Source organism: Eurosta solidaginis, chromosome 1, assembly GCF_040869045.1.
Source record: "Eurosta solidaginis isolate ZX-2024a chromosome 1, ASM4086904v1, whole genome shotgun sequence".
Taxonomy (NCBI): Eukaryota; Metazoa; Arthropoda; class Insecta; order Diptera; family Tephritidae; genus Eurosta; species Eurosta solidaginis.
Window position 1 is genome coordinate 374529217 of NC_090319.1, and position 21665 is coordinate 374550881.

The window sequence follows — 21665 nt, forward strand, 5'->3', positions numbered from 1 at the left end:
TATCTCGATTAGTTTATGCCGTTACGGAATGAAGTTATGCGAACAAAATTAATATACTCTGTTAGCTCTGCTCAGCTGAGTATACAAATTCTAGAAGAGGTACCACTGTGGCGTTCTAGCAAATATGTCTCTATGTACAAAGCTTAAAATTTCATACCAGCACTACAACTCTTCGCGTCTAGTCCTGCCATAGTTTTTTACCCCAAAAGTGGAAATATCGGATAAGTCTTTAGCCTCATGTTGCATCAACATATAGGATGCCTTCTGGAACAATGCGGAATTGTCTAGTGTTGACATGAAATGTTACTTGGTTTTTAAGATACAATGGCGCATAATCATAGTCAAAATAAAATAGGTTTTAAATTTAGTTTCATCTTTTTTGACAGATAGCTCATAGAAAATTATGTCAAAAAGCTGCAACTAAATTTAAAATCTATTTTATTTTGACTATGATTATGCGCCAATAATTTTTGAAATCGAACTATAACCCTTCACGACTCTGCACACTGTACACATGCCCAAAAAACACTGTTTTTTCAGACTTTTACTTTTTCTTTTTACTTTACTTTCATATTTACATACATCACCTCTTTTTATGATACAGAAAACCAGAGCTTTAAGCACTTAGCAATAAGAAAGAGGAAATCACTTGAATTAATGAAAGTGCCAATTGAACATCGGCAAGTGTGTTTTTCTTTGGCTGCAACATCTTTTGCGACCGTGACAGAACAAGTCAAATTTTGCACTTGTCGATTTAATAAAACAATAGAAAACATATTCCATTCCTGGACATTAACCAAGTGGAATTTCATTCATCGCTCCAGGTACTCCCAACACCACTTGGCATAATCAACATTATTCGACCAGCTGTTGTGTTACTGGACACTAACTCGCCAATCATCTTCGGTTTTTCGTCGCTGTTACGACAAATATCAATTGGGCAGATTTAGCATTATTCGACCATCTGTTGGAAGCATACTGGAGCAAACACCAACTGCATATCATCAACTTCCGCAAACTATCGACCACCACAATTCGAAAATTGTCAACATGTGTAAGCGTAGCTGCAAATTTTAATATCATCGATTTTGGTAAAGTATATATCAATTTTTATACACAACTACCAGACTCGGCAGACGTTGTTCTGCACTAAATTTGGTCTATCTGCATATATTTTAATAAGCTTTTTCCATCTAATTTTGCCCTACACACTCTTCACATTTTCCTAATCCTTTTATTCACTCCTCCCTCCGTCTTTTTCGCTTCATCTATCTCCATCTTCGTCTCATTATATTTCTTTCTCAGTCTCCATCTCTCTTTTCTCTTTGATGGTATCCCCTCTAGAGAGCAAAACAAATGGTAAGCGAACTGTTAATGCCACCATGTCAACTCATTTATAGCCTTGTCACCAAAGTAACAAAATGATTTTGTGAAGTAAGCCGGTGCTTGTATCAATTGTTTGCTTACCGGACACATCGTGTCTAAATGTCCATCAAACTCTCGTTGCCGTGTATGTCAACAGTCACATCACTCAATTTACACTCTCCCTCGGTTTCAGCAACAACTTCAGAGTCCACTCAATTAACGACAAGAAATCAATCCACACCAGTATCAACTTCAACCAAGTCGTCAGACAAATCCGGAACCAGTTCAGCAGTTTCATTAATTGCTCGCTCACATAAAACAGCTATACTACCTTCCGCTTTAATATACATCTAAGACAAATTTGGAAAAATGCAGCCTGCTCGTGCTCCTTTGGATTCCTGCTCAGAATTAAACTTCATAACAGAAGATACGGCTAAACGATTGCAACTCAAAAGGATCACATCATCTGTGTGTCAGGTATATCCGATATACAAACTAATCTAAATTTGCAGTAAACGCAACCAACAAATCACGTATTAGAGATTTTATCTGGTCATCAAATTTTGCGATAACAAAGCGTATTTCTTCACAACAACCATACGAGTCCATTGATACATCTCAATGGCGCATACGCCCAGGAATCCAGCTTCCAGACCCATTGTGCCATAAACCGCAACGTATCGATCTTTTATTGAACACCGAACTATTTTTTGAATGTATACAAGATGGCACCATATCTCTTGGGGAAGGTTTGCCAATTTTACAAAATAGTAAGCTAGGTTGGATAGTTGGAGGCAAACTTGTACGCGCTCTTAATTCTCGTCCTCTCGTATGCAATGTTGCATTAAGCTCGAAGCCATCTAACATCGACTAATTTCTACAGCGATTTTGGGAGGTTGAGGAATTTGCCAAACCGTCATCTACATTGTCAGAAGAACACCGTTTAAGTGGGCAGCATTTCAGTGAAACCGTCAAGGTAGAAAGCAATGGACGCATAGAGGTCAGCTTGCCATTTAAATGTTCGCCAAACATTTTAGGAAATTCGTTCGACAACGCAAAACAGCGTTTTTTCTCCCTTGAATGTCGCTTATTACGCAACAAAACTTTAAAGAGCATATATTCGGAATTTATAAAGGAATATGTGGAACTTGGTCACATGTCTCCAATTAATGATTTCGATTTTAAAAATTCGCATTATATTATCCACATCACTATGTTCTCAGACCACAGATTATTACTACCAAACTTCGTGTAGTTTTTGACGCGTCTGCGCGTACCACATCAAACTACTAATTAAATGATATACTTATGGTTGGACCTACCATCCAACCAGAGCTAATAATTACACTTTTATCATTTCGCTTACATAGCTATGTACTAGAGGTTTACGCCGATCACCTTATCGGCGGCGGCGGCGTGGGCGGCGCGCCGGCCTACGCCGGTGTTCTTACTTTACAAAGGTTAATTTTTCTATTTAAAAAAATAATATTTAGGAAAGGTTTTGTTTGTATGTATTTAAGGAAATCAACGTGTTGGCCATTTCGGAAAGATCCGGGGTTTTTGCCTCAAGACCTCGCAGACCGTTGAAAAATGTTCCGGAGTACCTTGCTGAGGGATTGTCCCCCGTTCGCTTACTCCAGAGAGGCTTCGAACCTAACCCCGGTCTTTGGAATTGGTACTGCTGCGTCTGCTGAAAAGAAATCGAGATACATAAAATAGTCACACTTTTGTCTGTATATCTCGTGCAAAGCGTAGTTTCACCTAAGGTTAACTCCTAATAATCGTCGCGAACACAATTCCTTTAAATCATTTGTGGCTCCTTGGCGGCCACGCACAAAGGCGACTTACGGTTGCTATTAATGGTGTTTTAAAACTCATGACTCTCGTGGTACAGGGCGCCTCCAGTTATTTCGGCTGTTTTTAAGAGCTATTCCCGATGTGCGAACAGTATCAATCCCGACCACCAGTCTCTACCACGCCTCCTGACCTTCACACCATATTCCATCACAGAAACTATAGGACTGCGACTTCGAACTCATACCTTCGTTGAAGTCATTTTCCTAGAAGCTCTAGGTGTAGCTCCAAAGACTTTCCAACGGATGCTTTTGTCTTGCTATGCTGCCGAGCTACACCAGAGAAACACCTTGATATGTTAAGGAGTGACTATTCAGCCAAAGATGCCGAAATCATAAGCAGTCTAAGTGGATGTCATTGCGTAATGGGTGAAAATCGTATAATCTTCGGCGCATCTACATAATTAAAATTTTAAAGGACCCTGGATAAAATTTTTAGAATGTAGACCAAAGTTTGCAGACGTTTGTGTTCACAACATTGATTTCAATAGTCTTCGTTAAATCAAACCGATATTTTAGAATGAAAGTCGACCGATTTCAAGTTGAAAGATGTTAATTTCTGTTTTCCGGCCTTATGATATAAGAGCTCATTATGGATGACCACGTAGCTTCGGTTTTCAGAATAGTTCGACTGTCCACTACGTTAGGGTAGTAGAACACACGGTCCTTAGTTCGACTGTCTTGGGAAAGCTTTTCCTTCACCACTTTGCGTGTTCTTGCGAAGGACAAAGCTTCCCCTGGTAAATATATGTGCCTACAAATTCACATTTGTAAAAGGAGCCGTAACGTGTAGGTGATATTTAAACTTGGTTGATAGGATATAATCAATGTGGTTCACTCCAAGGGACTAGTTTTGGATATGGCCGCAAACTTTAGGAAATCTCAAACCGGGAGACTTGGGTGTTGAAGGATTAAGTATGAAAATAAAAATTAACATTTCAGACCCTATTGTATAGTTTCGCAAATAGACAACAGATGTTTGAATGTAAGCCCAAGTGATTTTTCAAACTCTTATACGTACATATATCCTCAACATAAGTATGAGGTAAGAATCATTTCAAAGGAGTGTGTATGCCCCTGGAATCTACTAAAGGATTTTGCGTCACTGATTTCGCTTATTCTTTCAGCCAATCGCAATATAATTTTTTTTTTTTAAATCGGCACCTTTTTTGGTTAATTTGCTTTCTTTAACAACTTGAGGACAATTTGAAAACATGTTCGTCTTGGGTCATTTTATTTGAATTCATTGTTCATTATTAATTTTTTGAAAAAAAAATATGCAAAATGAGCATATAAATTTATTAGATATATAACTTTTCTATTAGTGTTTTGTTTTAACAACTTGGTGAATTGGCTGATGCAAAGTCCGTGTTAAGCTGACATCGAAAGCGCCTGTTTTTTTTAAATAGCTTTTGAACAGCTAGAAAGAGTTAAATTTCGCAATTAGTTTCTTATAACTGGCAGTGATGTGCATCCGTTGACACCACTTTCGACCATATCCGACCAATTTTCGACATAAACAATAAATGGCCTAAACAGTTTTAAACGAGCAGAAAATATAGTAACGGCGGCGGCGTGCGAAAAACTACCGTAATCGGCGGCGGTGGCGGCGTTTATCGGCGGCGTATATCTCTACTATGTACTAACGGCTGATGTGTTGGCAGTTTTTAGTTGCCGCGGAAGACCGACGTTATCAACTTATCCTCTGGAGAAATCAAACACACGAATCACTGCAACTTTTTCAAACCAAAACTGTTACGTATGGCTTAGCTGCTGCACCATTTCTCGCAATTCGAAGTTTAGTTCATCTGGCAAACCTTAATGAGAAGGCCCATCCAGAAGCAGCGTCTGCCATTCGAGACAACTTTTATGTTGATGATTTACTGACTGGCGCACAAAGTATAGATGATTTAATTTCAAAGAAATTTGAAATTATAGAAGTTCTGAAAAGTGTAGGTTTGTCGCTAACTAAGTGGCACTCGAATTCGCCACAATTGTCTGACGCTTCTTGTAGCGAAATTACTGTTAAGACAAATGAGGAGGATATCACTAAGGCATTAAGTATATATTGGGAACCTTCTGCAGACACTTTCTGTTTTCTCTATGACTTACCATATACTCAGCCATTTACAAAATGATCAGTCTTATCGGTTTTAGCAAACATTTTTGATATTCTGTATCTATTAACTCCAATTATTATTCGGAGCAAAATATTGCTGCAAGAAATTTGTATTCGAAAATTGCAGTGGGATGAAACTCTTCCACAAGATTTGCAAAATACTTAGCTGCAAATCAAATCTGACCTACAATTTATAAATAAAATAGAAATACCTCGTCACGTTTTCACATCAACAAATTCGTTTAGTGAATTTCATGGGTTTGCAGACGCTTCTCCTCGAGCATATGGATGTTGTATTTATGCCCGTTCAAGCCCGTTCAACCAATATTGCTTATATCTAAATTCAAGGTAGCCCCCATTAAGGCACAATCGCTTCCACGACTGGAGTTGTGAGCAGCGCTTTTTTTGTTAGTCGCACTGGGCAAAAAATTCAAAATAAATTAATATAATACGCTTCTAAAGTTTATTTCTGAACAGATTTCGAGATAGTGCTGCAATGGCTTCAAACGCAAGCGCCAACTTTAAATTATTTTCTAGCAAATAGAGTCTCAGAGCTTCAGGGAAATTCGAAGGAGATCATTTGGAGACACCTTCCGACCAAGGATAACCCTGCTGGCATTGTTTCGCATGGGTCAAGCGCCATCAACCTTTTGGAAACCATATGGTTCACAGGACCAACTTTCTTATACAAAGAGTATACAGATTGGACTGTTAATAAACGGGTAGCAAATGTCACTAACCAAGAGCTAGAACGTCGGAAAGCGGTATCGTTTAAGTGTAGTAGTAGCACCGAGGGAGTCATCATTAATGCAATAATCAATCATAGCTCAACATATTGTTACGAATTTTACTTGCAAATCCTCTTATTTGCAATCCTCTGCTAAGTTCGAATCACTAAACTGTTGAATAAATAACTCCAATTTATAATAATGCAAAATGGCCTTTATTAAAGTACTTCACAATAACACTCAAACTGTGCAACGAATAGCTTGCTTAATAACGAAACTGCTTGACAACTCAAACCAAACTGAATTCCAGCGCCTCTACAATTGTCGCCTTTTTATACTCTTTTATTTCAGCCTTCGCATCTTCTAGGCGCTTCCAGAATCTACTAGTCCAGCAGCTCTCAAACTTCTCAGCTGTAACTACAATTGCACAATTTTATAGTTTTTCTCATTGCATACTTATAGGAGCATCTCAGATATATGCATGTGTTTGTGCATTGACTCTCCGCTGCTCGTATACGTACATGGTACATATGTGTAGACGGAATTATTGTTTCGTTTATGTAGATACATAATGATTGATCTATGGATGTGAATTCACGTCACTTCTTAGCATCGACTTAGAGATGGCAGCACTCCTTAGTTTTGCTAATATTCGTAACAATATTATCGCCCACTTCGAACAACATCATACATACGTCTATCATGTTTTCAACAAAGTTCTAGTTGACACGCATCTTCGCGCTGCGATGGTGATACACGTACCACATACAGAACTGGAACATACCTTCTGGATAATTGTATCACAAATTCAACAAAAGGAGTTCGTGCAAGAGATCGAATGTCTTCGCAAACAGGAACAGATGAAACCGTTTATACAAAAACTAACCCCATTCATACATAAATGAAAGTGGGCGATCTTACGAATCCTATTTTAAGAGTTGGAGGTCCTCTATGTTGTTGTTGTGGTAGCGATTAGTTACTCCCCGAAGGCTTTGGGGAGTGTTATCGATGTGATGGTCCTTTGTCGGATACAGATCCGATACGCTCCGGTAACACAGCACCATTAAGGTGCTGGCCCGACCATCTCGGTAACGATTTATATGGCCACATTAAACCTTCAGGCCATCCCTCCCTCCCCACCCCCAAGTTCCATGAGGAGCTTGGGGTCGCCAGAGCCTCGTCTGTTAGTGAAACGGGATTCGCCGCTCGAAGGTGAGGTTGACAATTGGGTTGGAGAAGCTATATATTGCGCTACACAACCCCTTGAATCCCGAGGTCCTCTATCTAAGGCACCAATACCTTTTGACTCAAAGTTTCCAGCTATACTATACTGTCAAAGGAACATCGTTTCACTGCACTTTTTGTTGAATACCTTCATCGCAAAAATTTACACGCCGGCCCATAGGTATTGTTGAATTTAATGCGTGAAAAGGTCTGGGTAACAAACGCTAGAGAAATCGTAAGGAAGACAGTACGAAACTGTGTCCAGTGCTTCCATTATAAGCCAAGGCGTATGTATCAAATAATGGCAGATTTTCCTGCCGATCGTCTACATGGGCAAACACCCTTTCTCATAACTGGGGTAGATTTTTGTGGCCCATTCGCTACAACTTATCGCATTCGAGGAAACCCCCTTATAAAACTTACATAGCAATTTTGGTCTGTTTTGCATCGAAGGCAATTCATGCCGAGCTCGTTTCTGATCTATCTACTAATAACTTTTTGCTTTGTTTGAAACGTTTTATAGGTCGGCGAGGCATTCCTCAACGCCTTTATTGTGATAATGCAACCAATTCCATCGGAGCTCAGGCCAAATTGAAAGAACTTCAACAAAAATGTTTCTCTACGACAGCAGTCGACGACATCGTCAGCTACAGCAACACCACTGGTTTCGAATTTTGTTTCATTCCACCTCGCGCCCCTCATTTCGGTGGATTATAAGCAGTGAAATCTATGAAAACGATTCTGATCAAAAACATTAGCAAAGCTAACCTAACATATGAAGAATTGCAATCCGTCATAACAGAAGTCTAAACGATTCTTAATTATCGACCGATAACCACTCTATCTACCGATCCCAATGATATGAATCCATTGACACCAGGTCTTCTTCTAATTGGCAAACCTTTACTATCAACAACGCATAAGCATATTGAGGCCCAAAACATGTCCTCTTTAATACAGTGGCAACGAGTATCCTATTTGAAACGACGTTTCTGGGAAGTCTGGTAGCGTGACTATACTCTTAGTTTACAACATCGGTCCAAATGGCTAAAACCAGAAACCAACATAAAGGTAGGAGAAATGGTCATTATACACGAAGAAAATTTGCCCCCGCAGCAGTGGCTTCTTGGAAGATTGTAAACACTGTTCCAGGTTCTGATGGCAAGGTTCGAGTTGCAGACATCAAAACCACAAAGGGTACCATACGTCGCCCAATACGCAAAATAGCACCATTACCAATTTCAGATTGAAACGCAGGCATTTCAATGAGGGGAGCATGTTTGGTCAGATTCAGCCCACTATGCCAGCGCATCATACTTACTTTTGTATTTACATACATCATCTCTTTTTATGATACAGAAAACCAGAGCCTTAAGCACTTAGTAATAAGAAAAAGGAAATCACTTGAATAAATGAAATTGCCAATTGAACATCGGGAAGTGTGTTTTTCTTTGGCTGCAACAAACACTTTGTGACAAGTTTGATCTTTTGGTTGTTCACAAAAGTTATCTCGCGATTCCACCTTTCAGAAAATACCGTGGTTACTTTGTTGTAAAATAAGTGTTGTACAGTGTTAGTTATTATACTTGAGTTAAATTTTCAGACTGCTGCACGTGTTTAATTATTTACGCTTAAACTCAGGTTCTAAGAAGTGTTTACTGCATGGAACTGCTTAGGGTGCCCTTCTTTCGACCCTAAATTGTGCCGCAGTCAACCTCCCCTTATTTTCCTTAAAAGTAAACCCGCACTTTTGTGGAACATGGACTAAAGGATTAGTGCTACAGTTAAAACGACATTCGACGGAAGAAAACAAAGAACTTTATTAGTAAATCAAGGAAGGAAATCTTTACAATCACAGCCACAATAACGGTACCCTGACTATTGGAACAGCAAACCGAGAAAATTTGAATAAAATCCGCCTCTAATAAGAGGTGCGAAAGTTTCGGCTAAACGGAGTCACAAAAAACTGTCACCCACTTCATCTTCGAGGGTCTAGCTTATATCAGAGAAAGCAGTGAATAGTTTCCGCTGCCTTTTTTCAAGGAGTTCACAAATCAAATGGCACGAAAAATAAATTATCATTGGCACTTTGCCGCCTAGGCGATTTCATTTTTTTTGTTTTAGTTATCAAGAACCGCTACCAATCGGGACCACAAAGTCTTCTACGTCATTCTCTTCTTACTCACTGGCGTTTTCCTCATTCTTATGAGTAATATCAAGAAATCATTAGAGCTTTTATTTGTCGCGCTATATTCGCCTTAGTTTGGTTTTGAATGCCTCGTAGAGGTACTTCCCAATCCTTACGGAGCTGACGGTGTTGGTTGGAGGCACACATAGGCCAGTGTCAGGAAGTCCGTTAGGGTGCCACAAAAACAAACCAATACCTCACCTCTTAGAATAATTTCGAGGACCTGATACAGGCGGCAATGTCATTTTGTCGTACTCCATGACCTGGAATAGGTCGGTGTTGGTTGGAGGCACACATAGGCCAGTGTCAGGAAGTCCGTTAGGGTGCCACAAAAACAAACCAATACCTCACCTCTTAGAATCATTTCGAGGACCTGATACAGGCGGCAATGTCATTTTGTCGTACTCCATGACCTGGAATAGGTTATTCAGAAATGGGTCCTCCGAGGCAGCGCTGTATATCGCCACTTTTCCCCTATTCGACAAATCCCACAGCATCGACGTTAGGGCACTCCTAGCATTTCCCCATGCTTACCAATAAGGCTGTACCCACCTAGGACTCCTACAATTTTGGAAATTTTATCCCTGCTTAGGTTGTAAACGATACGCCTTTTTTGCTTAGGTGTCCAATACCCCAAAGTTAGTAGACATTTTTAATTGGCGTGACGGTAGATGTACTCTTTCAGCATTAGCTTTTGTATGCCTGTACGTTCTTTGTCAGGAAGAAACTGCTTGGATGTGCCCTTCATAGCAAGTTCGTCTGCAATACAGTTTCCCTCAACGTGTCCGTGAACCCATGTTCAGTCATCTGCTGAAGATATCGGCGGCAGTTCAGTGATGTTTTATTATTCAATCTATGATCAGAGACTCTGAAAGGGTTCCAGGTCTCGGTCCTTTGAATGGACCCCTCCTCCAACCCCAGCCTCGGTGTCTCGAGATATAGGCCAATAAGTGGGCCCGTGTACGCCTAAAATGTGTTTATACAATATGGATAGCAAATGAAAGCTGTTGATTAGTGCTTTAGAACAGGGTAATTTTCATACCTATTTGTGACTTGGGTCTCGAGATATAAGCCAAAACGTGGATCAGCGTAACACTGGGATGTGTTTTTACATTATGGGTATCAAATTGGAGCCGTTGATGTATGCTTTAGTACAGAGTATTTTTTATACCGCTGGGTGACTAGGGTCTCGAGATATAGGCCAAAACGTGGACTCGGATACCCCTAGAATGTGTGTGCAATTTGGATATCAAGTGAATGCTGTTGCTGAGAGCTTTAAAGTAATTTTCATTGTGATATTAGATTTAGTCGCATCAACCTGGCAAAACTGATAAATATGCATGCGAAGCCGAAATAAGGACAAGAATGAATAATACCCACATACCTATTTACATACGTCTTATGCGATTTGCCTGAAATTTGGTATATAAATTTGCCTATATTAGTATTTACGATTCTTTTTTCCGGGAAGTAGACCAGAGACGGACTGGAACTGGGATTAGGACTAGGACTGGGACTGAGACTCGGAATGGGACTAGAACAAAATACATACCACCCTCTGGGACTGGCAATTAAGGATAAAGAAGAATGAGAAGAACTAGAGAGAAGAAAAAAGAGGGAAGGAGGAGGCTGAGAAAGAGAGAGTGAGACGAAGATAGAGATAAATGAAGCGAAAAAGACGGAGGGAGGAGTGAATAAAAGGATTAAGAAAAAGTGAAGAGGGGAAGGGCAGAGTTAGACGGAAAAAGCTTATTAAAATATATGCAGATGGACCAAATTTAGGACAGAACAATGTCTGCCGGGTCTGCTAGTGTACTTATATCTGTAAGTAGTAATATTACGCACCTGATAAGTATTATCAGACAAATATGTAATGTACAATGGCACTTCATCGAAGATAATAGATATGTTATTGACGTAGGGTGGGGCAAAAAATGTAAAAGAGCGATGGAACCTAATAATCAGACGTCGGTTATCCGATCAGTTATGAACGCTTGTATCATAATATCATATGTTATATAATCATAAGACAGATATACATAATTGAATGATATCATACCATGATGATCGACTTAAAGCAATGAAGATGTGATCGTACATCGGAGAAGCCGTATAGATTAGCGGTGACCACAGAGCTTTGCGTGAAGCCCTAAAAAAAGCTAGTTTCCTTCATCACAAGGGCGAAATAACTGCCTCTGTTAGCGCGAAATACCAATGTTATGAACGGAATGGCGTACTAGGGTGTCCCTATGCTTCGGGAATTACAACTCCCATCGCAACAAAACGGACTAAATTTGTTCCATGACAGACTTTGCTACAAACTATATATAACTTAGAGATTTAAGATCTGAGCTTTTCCGAAATGATATGTGGAGTAAAAGCGTGAATACTTGCAATACTCTCAGGCACGTCCATTTCTATTGCTCTGCTAGACTCAGCAAACGCGCTTCATTCGTAAATTTTGTAAGACACAAAATAGTGACGGTATCGTTCAAATCAGACAGCCAAGCGGCTCTTCGGGCGCTCGGATCAGCAACTATAACATTAAGTCTGGCTAGTCAGTTAGAACAGTGGGCCGACAAAGCGTTTATACTTGATGTCGCAAAAACGAAGCAGGTCACTTTAATCTGGGACTCTACAAGAGACATATCTTTCAGCTTAACGAGGCTAACAATTGGGAGAAACCGATTGTATTCCTGTTTTTTTTTTCAGGATTATGTGGCAGTCACACAACGAAATGAGGAAGGGCATATTGACGCCAGTTACTATGCTCACTGAGCTCTTTGGGCTTATGTGGAAGGGCATGCAAAAGTTTTTTTCGAAAAGTAATTAAACAGACACCCCAGCAGGTTAAAGAGTTCTGAATAAGCCCCTGATAAGACACGCCTGTCGTATGAGGCTACTTAAGTCAACAGACCAGAAGGTTCGGGGGATGAAAACAATCTTACTTGCGGCTGTCGACCTAGGTCTGTCCAAATCAATCACGTACCCCATAACTTCTGGAGAGTATTTTTGCGGTTTCCACAACGACAATGGCACGTACATATACGGTCGGTCCTGCTCCATTTAGCTTCTTCTTCCTTTTATCAACAACCCGCCTTAGTCTTCATATTTATTTTTACTTTAGTACTTCTCTCGCTTTTACTCTTTGGCTTTGCACCATTTCTCCTCTTCATCTTTGCCTGCGTCTCCGACGTCACATTTCCAGTTTAGTTTTTAAATTCCAAATCGATCGAAATTGGTAATGCAAAATCCATCGAAAGAGTTAAAATTGAAGCGCAATCGTTGGTTTAATGAGATGTAGTTGGGCTCAATCACTTTGCACTGTCGCCATACCGGTATATTCATTTAAAGTCTTAAACAAATAAGAGCCGTTTTTTGGTGCAACAGCCCGTGCAAAGACTTCGATCCTGCAGTTCGGATTGTTCACTACTGATGACATTGTTTTTGTATAACCAGGTGCTTGCGAGGATTCTTATATCTGGTCTAGAACTGTTATTCCGACAGCAAACCACAAAACAATGCGAGGTGAAACATTAACCCCAGCGGGTTAGGGGATCAGAATATAGAATAGGGGATATATATAGGTATGCCTGTGGACTAAAATACCAGATTCAAGGGGCTGTGTAGCGCAACCCTTCAGGTTGCAAGCGCAATATATAGCTTCTCCAAACTCAATTGTCAACCTCACCTATCCGCGGAGAATACTGTTTCACTAACACAGGAGGCTCTGGCGACCCTAAGCTCCTCATGGAACTTGAGGGTGGGGAGGGAGTTAATGGCCTAAGGTTTAATGTGGCCACATAAATCGTTCCCGAGATGGTCGGGCTAGCACCTTAATGGTGCTATGGTCCACGAGCGCACCGTATCCGGCAAAGGACCATCACATCGATAACACTCCCCAAAGCCTTCGGGGAGCAACCTTATCGCTACAACAACACCAACAACAACAAAAACAACAACAACAACAAGAACAACAACAAAAACAACAACAACAAAAACAACAAAAACAACAACAAAAACAACAACAAAAACAACAACAACAAAAACAACAACAAAAACAACAACAACAACAACAACAACAACAAAAACAACAACAACAACAACAACAAAAACAACAACAACAAAACAACAACAACAACAGCAACAACAAAAACAACATCAACAACAACAGGAGAAACAGTAATAAACACTAAATTCGTTTAAAGATCACTTCAACTATTTATTCGTTCTTTATTATTGTTATTAGTGGTAACGATATTTACTTTCTGTCAAGTTTACATATATAAATGTATAACAATTTTTTTGTTTAAGAACTATGTAGTACGTAGCGGGACTTTATTTTACTATATACAGAATAAAAAAGAGAACGTATGTTAAACACTACTTGTAAACGTTAGTAACAGCTTAGTTTTACGTATATATAGCTAAATCTTAACCCATTTATATTAAATACTTTTCATCCGAAAATCACGAATTAAAATTTAGTGAAACTTAAAATTATAACTAAGATTTACTAGGAAAGAAAAGTGAATGAATTGCATAAATTGTAATGCAAATTATAGTCTCGTGTATACCGTTGTATTAACATAATTGTTTTCTTGCTTGCAGCGTACACTAGAAAGTATTTAAAAAATGTCCCACACAATTTGGCACCTTAGGCAAATCTATACATAAATTTTAAATATCTTTAGATATGTATAGGCACATGATCCAGCAGCTGTGCGCGATCTGAGAAAACAGCCGAACACATCTCACACTCGAAATAACGTCTTTTACGTTCTGGTTGTGCTGCTCCTGTTGATGAGCTCGCTGTCACTGCTGACACCGATGTTCTGACAACCGCATTAATACCATCAGTGGGTGAGAGTGATGAGAAGGATGAATCAGTAGTTGTTGTCAATGAGCCACTCCCAACTGATTTTGTGTATGTATCTAAATTATAAGAGGAAGAATATGTGGGAGTTCTTTGGTTGCTCATTGAACTATCTTTTTTGTCACAACGATTATATTTCAATTGGTTACTTTTCGAAGAACTGCTTCCATTGCTACCAAACTTTGCAGCACGTTTTTGTTGTGTGCGTGTTGTGCCATTCGTTCGCTGCACGTCGGTCTCAAACTCGAGATATTTGCGATTAACTGTTGTACTGCGTGTACGGGATGTGCGTGTGTAACGACGTTCATTACTGCTACCACTAGCAGCGCTGCTACCACTTACACCACATACGCTGGATGAAGTGCCACCACTAACGCCAACAACAATATCGCGCAAGTCAGGAGATGTTGGTTCTATTTTTATCATATTATGTTGCTCCTCTTCAAGAAACTGTGTAGAAGATTCGCTTATAAAACGATGACGTTCTGTACGATCACATTTGCTAGGTGAGCGTAGAATCTCTTCTAAATCGTTAACTATGCTGGGATTAAATTTTTCATAAGCTTCTTTGCGCAACGTTGATGTACCGCCAAGAAATTCTGTATCATACAAATCGATATTTCTTGAGTCCATCTGTTGCGTATGGTGGTAATCGCGTTGTCGCTGTTGCACGGTATTTTCTCCACACTCATCCTTAGCACGCGGCGGACTTGAACTTATCTGTTTCGGCAGCTCAGTGGTAGGCGTAATAATTTCATAATCATCCACAATTGTTGTGCTTCGTCGCCATTTATCCAAACCAGTTTCTTCTCTATAGGTTACAATATGTTTGGAACGTTTAAGTCCTCCTTCAGTGCGCAATTTCTCGGTGTGTATCATACGCGGGCGAGTTACTTTGGTTATTGATAATTTCTCACTACGATTACGCGCTCTATTAGTTGCATAACTTTTGTTGATTTGCAATTCTTGCGTACGTTGTGATCCACCGTTACTCAGCTCCCCAGACGTTTTATATTTTGACTTGCGTTCTTCAACATCTGAATGTGTTGCATTGCTATTAACAGATGAACCAACCACAAGCGTATCTATACTTTGTAAAGTATTTTCCAAATTCGATAGTAGCGAATTGGAGTTTATAAGCTTTGTTTGCCATAAAGTATCAGAATTGCTGCCTGTTGATTTATAACGCGGTTTACGTTCGATTAATAAGTCGTTATCTGGTAATATAACAGCATGTTCAGTATCATTTAAGGCATTATTATTACTAGCACGCCTTGCTTTGCCGCGTTTAGATTTGGACGCTTTCTTAGCAGAAGGTTCAGGCTCAGTTATCCCTAGTATTTCATCGATATTATCTACATCAAAATCTGACATATCAATATCACTGCCATTAGCATTTTGAGGACTCTCCCTGCGTATACGCGCAATTTCATGAGGTTTTAGTTTACGTCGTCGTTTGTATTTGCGTGGACCCGTCTAGAAGAGTAAAAACCAAAAATTTTCTTTAAACAAACATTAACAAATACATATACTAATAATTTCTTACAATTGGCTGTCTTTGCATGGCCGTATTCATATCGCTATGTTGTATTAAATGCTGCACCAGTTCACTAGACGTTGATATATCCACGGTGCACACAGTGCAGTGATAAGTATTACGCTTCGCATCCAAGCCGGAGTGATGTGAACGTATATGTTCGCGCAAAACGACACGTTGATTAAATGCACGCGCGCACACTGAACAAGCATACGGTTTCTCACCCGTATGTATACGTTCATGTTTACGCAGCGTACCACCATCAGCAAATGCTTTCCAACAAAATCTACAACCATATGGTCTTTCACCGGTATGTATGCGTACATGAATTTGTTGTGAACTACGCGAACCGAAAGTTTTGCCACATTCATTGCAAGGAAACATTTTGCCTGAGGCATTCGTATGCGAGTGCCGATGATTGGACAGACTACGTCCATCGGGAAATTCTTCATTGCAAACATCACATATAACAGACTTATCTCGGTGGGAAGCCATGTGTCGTTTAAGACGCGCTTTATTGTGAAAATTTTTGCCACATTTTGAACATGAATGACATTTTTCACGCGAATGATCCCAGGCGTGTTTAATCAAAGCTTTGCGATCGCGGCATTCCTTCCCACAAAGTATGCACGAATTGGGAGTCATATCGTCTGTGTGTATCGCTTGTAGATGACGTTTGATTGACAACTCTTCAAAGAATGTCTCACCACATAGAACACATCTGCAAAAATTTTAGAAGTAGTACTATCAATTTGTAAATAGTTTATAGTAATGATTTTAGCATACTTGAATGGTGGAGAACGCGCATGTATTTCAGCATGCGCTAATAAATCTAAAGCTTCAGCAAAAGTTTCACCGCAAGTATTACAACAATGTCGATCCTTATCATTTTCGATATTATTTTTAGTTTTAGTTTTTGTATGTATCTTAGAATGCCTGCGTAAAAGGTCTTCACGATGAAACGACATACCACATTCGCTACAATAAAATTCGCCGTATAACGGATCAGATTCAGATTCACTTTGTGTTTCGTCCCGTTCGCCCTCGTCAGGATCATATTCTGAATTACTATCTTCGAATTTATGCGTTTTTTGATGTTCCTGCAGGGTGTCCGCATCCCAAAACATTTCGTTACACTCACTGCATTCGATAGGTTGATCGTCCCGATGATTCTAAAATCGGGGGAAAAGTATTAGTTGTTAATAAATGTGTGGAACTAGCTTTAAATGGTGTATGTATTAAAATAATTGGATCAGATCTTCTCCACGGCCACCCTATTTGTCGTAACATTAAGTGTTTGGGTGAGTAGCCTTCGTGCATTTTGCAAGCAGTAACCCAATCATCATGTCCAAAATACTATGGTTTTAATATTTTTTTTTTTTTTTTGATTTTACACCCACCTTCGTATGAGCTAACAACGCTTTCTCGCGCGCAAATGCCAAACCACATTGTTGACACACAAACGGCTTGCTCTCATCGATAATTGGAAAACTCTTTTCATGTGATGGTGATTGATTTTGTGTAAATTTTACAACAGCCGTGGAAGCTTGTAATTGTCGGCAATCTTCGTAAACAATATCAGTGGTCTCTGCGTTAATAAATTCGACCGAATCATTAGGCAGCGGTTCATTTAAAACATAACTCTCTTCTTTCGGCTTCAAACGGCTTATGCGGCCACGTCCCACTGTTGTTGAAGTTGAGGTAGATGAGCTGTTGCCGCTAACGTTATACGGCCTACGACTATATTTTTCATTACGTTGTACATTGTTTATTTGTGTTGTCCAACCTTGTTCGTAATAGTGATCGTTTGGTTGATGTAACTGTGACTGTTGCTCTTGCTCCACAAATGTCATAACTAGAAAAGGTGTGAAAATAAAGTTGTTAAATATGCTACACGTATCCCACATAGCTCATATTGTTGATCTTATATGAGTTTTTTATGAATCTTCATAATCGCGAGAATGATTAATTACTTTTACATGAAAAAGGACCAAAAAAGGCTCAGAGAGGTGGTTTTTTAAATATCGTTAACCCTTTCGAACCTGAAAGCAACCAGCAGGAAAATTTCTGGTTTATTGATTATTTTAGCTTTAGGAGTCTCTACCCCCTCCAGGGTGGTCTAGGGGGTGGGACATATGTGTCCCATTCGGTATTTTGAGCGGGACGTATAGCCCCTTGGGACAGGAACAGGTTTATAATACATTTTTTTTAATTACTAAAAGTTAGAGAATGTCGGCAAGCTCTAAACGGGACATATTTATACCAACAAAAAACCTAATGGGACACAGAACCGTTACCTGAACTTCAATATACCAGACGGTTAATGAGTTTAAATAGAAAATTAAGATTTTAGCTATAAGACAACTTTTTCTGGGATGTATATGACCCAACAGGTCCAAAAGGGTTAATATATTGATATTAGAGAAAAATTGCAGAGTTTACAAACCGCGATGGTTACTAGAACATGTTTCTGAATTTCACTTCATCAGCTAGCTTGAAAGCTTTCAAAATGCGCCTAAAACATTCCACACAATTGGGATTAAACAATCACCCCTATTACGGTTGTCAACGTCAACCATCACTTCGTATCGTCGTCGACATCACGTCGTATCAACATCAATGTCACGTCAATGCATAATTGGTATTTACTAAGGCAATGTATTGATGTCGACGTGATATCGGTAAAAATACGATCCCTAAGTTTTCTACAGTTGTTTATTTACAATTTGTGTTGAGCAAATTTTTTGTTTAGTGGACAAGTTGTGGATCTAAATAACTGCTGAAATCTATTAGTGCGCAATTAAGCATTCCGGGCAAAATACACACAAGGAATTTGTTTACGAACTTTAGTGAATATATTGTAGATGATTGGATTTCTCTTTAGTACACCATTAGCAACTCCCTATTTCCCAGAGCGTGGTGCACTAATGGAAAACTTAATCGAATTCGGGAGGGGTATCAAAATACCCGAATTGACCTCGGTATTAATAATCTGAAGGCGGAAATAAAAAATCCTTGAAATTTCACAAAAATCTTTTAATGAACCACCTGAAAGCTTGCAATTGTTTTTTTTTTTTTTTTGCAAATATTTCCTAACGCAAGTAAAATTTTTATATTCCGTCTTCGGATTATTAAAATCGAGGTCAATACGTGTCATTTGGTACCTCTCCTGGGGTTTTTGGACGTGTTTTAGCAGTCGACTGCTGCCCTAGAACATTACCACAATTCTACTAAACTGACTGTTTTTGGTTGTTTTGACTATTTTCTGAAATTGAATAAAAAATTAATAAATAAGAAGCATAAAAGTCATAAAAAAAGCTTATTTTTTTGAACTTTTAATAGCTGAATTCTGTATTGCCGCACTTGTCGTCACCAAAAACTGTGTCGACAAATTTTGTGTCGCGTCACGTCAACACAACTTCAACATTGTTTTAGTCAATACCAAAAAAGCGTCAACACTCGTCAATAGTTATCGACGTTGACAACGCCGATACCAATTCATGAGCGTCGACACTAATTTTCTCACTATTGACAACCGTAATAGGGGTGATATACAGAGTGTATGTCCCTAAATATAGTGAATAAAAAAGGAATATTAACAAAAAGGCAATTCTTAGAGACCAATTGCAAAGCGAGCAGCGGGGCATTCATATGGCTGCTATCAGCCTTTACACCAATATGAAGTATGAATGTTGGAGATTCGAGTTCAAGACTCAGCTCCCGAGAAGCTAGGTGATGAAGAAGTGAAATTCAGAAACATGTCCGAGTAACCATCGCTGTTTGTAAACATTCCAATTTTTATCATATCAATAACAAAAACCATTGTATAAAGCAATATGAGTAAGTCTGGCTAATTAAATAGATATATCTTTAATATAGATTACTATTTTTTTGCTTACATTCTGCATCCAGTTCAGGATCGGGTATATCTGCATGTGCCTTCAAATGATTGATCAAATCAGAACGTCGAAAAAAACGCGAACCACACAATTTGCACAAATGCGGACGATCATTTTGATGAGCAACTATATGATTCATTAAGCTAGTCTTCTTGCGAAAGCGACGGCTGCAGAAATCGCAGGGATAAGGACGTAATGCTGTATACTCATCTTGAACAGTTGGTAGTGGCACCTCCATATCTAGTAAAACTTGCGAACCGGAGCAAATTATTTGGTCAGCTGGTATTTCAACGCTTTAACAGTCAAATGCGATTAAAGTTAGATTTTGGAGAAGAAACTGCACAGCCTACTTACCGTTCCTCGCCTTGATGCTGCACCCAATCATCGGTTATCACCTCTTCTGTAACCATTTGTGGTGTGGTGTCTACAAAGGTTTCATCAAATCCACCACAGCCTTCCTCCTGCTCATGACTCAAGTTATTGCCAGCCATTACAGCTTGCGCAGCTTGCTGTAATACTTCTCGCTCAATGCCTTCCGAGGCCGCTACAACAACAGTGCCATCATTATCCGTGTTTGCACCAAGAATTTCGGTGACCATTTGTCCATCGCGTGCCATAAAGATTAAATTTTCTGCAGCAATTTGATCGATATCAACTGCGTTTGGAACATTGCCATCACCATCATCATCGCCAGCGACTAAATGAAAGGGAGCGCTATCACCGCCATCCACAACACCATTGCTTAGCAAATCATCTTCGGGAGGAGCTTGTGCCTTCACAATCAACTGGCCATTGACAGTTTTCAAGCTGGACCAATGTATTTGAAATGTTTGCCGGTTCATTACGGATATCAAAAGCTCTTGACGCTTTTATTTTCAACCAACTTCTGTAATAATAATATACGAAATGCATATATAATTTAGTTCAAGTCTCCCACTAAGCTACGCCAAAGTGTTGAATGAAGAAAAAAAGCCACACCACGAGATTGTCAATGTTGCCATCTTTTTTGTGCACAAAGTATCGTACAAAATAAAACTGGACAATTGGTAATTATATACACCCCCGTTATGGCACGTCTACTCCTTTAGCTGATGTTTTGTGAACTAATGCAGTTTTTAACGTTAATAAAACGCAATTGTTTATTAAAATAGATATCATAAATTTCCCATAAAAATAATTTATATACTCCCTACTCACAGCACTACATATTTCCAGTCGACAAATAAAAATATATCGTACCAGTTTCCAAATAAATTATAATACATTTGCCATCTCGCTCTAGCTTAGCTGAACTAACATTTTGACACTTCATTACCGACTACTGGCAAATGAATAGAATTTGCACTGCATACCATCGGCTTGCCGACAACATCCATGCATAACAAAATTCCAACTTTATTTTAATCGAACAAAAATTCCATTTCCAAACAAAATCTACGAGGTTATGTCCAAATGAGGTTAAGGTAGTTTATTTATTTACATTTTTTACTATGCAATTTGCCGCTTACAACATACCAAAACAATACTGCACTCCAAATAATTATGAATTAAAAAACTATTTGCTGTTGGAGAGAAAATCTGGGTCGCCCGAAGTCACTCGGGATTACATCACACCGCACAGGCAATTTTTGGTAAAATTCATCAAATATCCCGTTTTATAAGCGTACACTTTTATTTATTCACTTGGTTGTGCACGATCTAACAGGTTGCTTTGTAATAGTTATATGTTTACTAGTAAATTATAAATAGCTCTCCTGCCATTATTTCTGATAGCGAAAAATTAAGAATTCTTTGCTTAAAACCACCAAAAAAAACCGAACGACCAACGACTACAATGAAATTTGTTGAATGTGCTCAACGAAGCGGGCAGTGATTA

The 21665-nt window shown here is 39.1% G+C and overlaps 1 protein-coding gene and 1 long non-coding RNA gene across 4 annotated transcripts; one reads left to right on the forward strand and one right to left on the reverse strand.

Moving 5' to 3' along the window:
- Nucleotides 1-1012: 1012 nt before the first annotated feature.
- On the forward strand, nt 1013-8647 carry LOC137238269 (uncharacterized). The gene is made up of 4 exons (XR_010949143.1): nt 1013-1091; nt 1559-1835; nt 1878-2365; nt 7813-8647. It is a non-coding gene; the product is annotated as an uncharacterized lncRNA (long non-coding RNA).
- Nucleotides 8648-13685: 5038 nt separating this feature from the next.
- LOC137238270 (uncharacterized) lies at nt 13686-21665 on the reverse strand. 3 transcript variants are annotated; one of them, XM_067763067.1, is made up of 7 exons: nt 21305-21665; nt 20144-20675; nt 19790-20082; nt 17291-17745; nt 16677-17062; nt 15900-16611; nt 13686-15829 (listed from the first exon to the last, which is right to left on the reverse strand). In XM_067763067.1, exons 2-7 carry the CDS (start codon nt 20629-20631, stop codon nt 14168-14170), a joined length of 3996 nt encoding a protein of 1331 aa, XP_067619168.1. In that variant the 5' UTR covers nt 20632-20675; nt 21305-21665; the 3' UTR covers nt 13686-14167. The 3 variants fall into 3 exon arrangements, with proteins under 3 accessions (XP_067619168.1, XP_067619170.1, XP_067619169.1); XM_067763069.1 differs by lacking the exon at nt 21305-21665 and adding an exon at nt 20987-21004; XM_067763068.1 differs by lacking the exon at nt 21305-21665 and adding an exon at nt 20768-20969.

Excerpts from the sequence above, each read along its gene's own strand:
- LOC137238270 (XM_067763067.1), bottom strand. The coding sequence starts at position 20,631 with ATGAACCGGCAAACATTTCAAATACATTGGTCCAGCTTGAAAACTGTC. Across the intron at positions 20,083-20,143 it reads CAGCATCAAGGCGAGGAACG|CGTTGAAATACCAGCTGACC; the intron begins GTAAGTAGGCTG and ends TGACTGTTAAAG. Across the intron at positions 16,612-16,676 it reads GCGCGTTCTCCACCATTCAA|ATGTGTTCTATGTGGTGAGA; the intron begins GTATGCTAAAAT and ends AAATTTTTGCAG.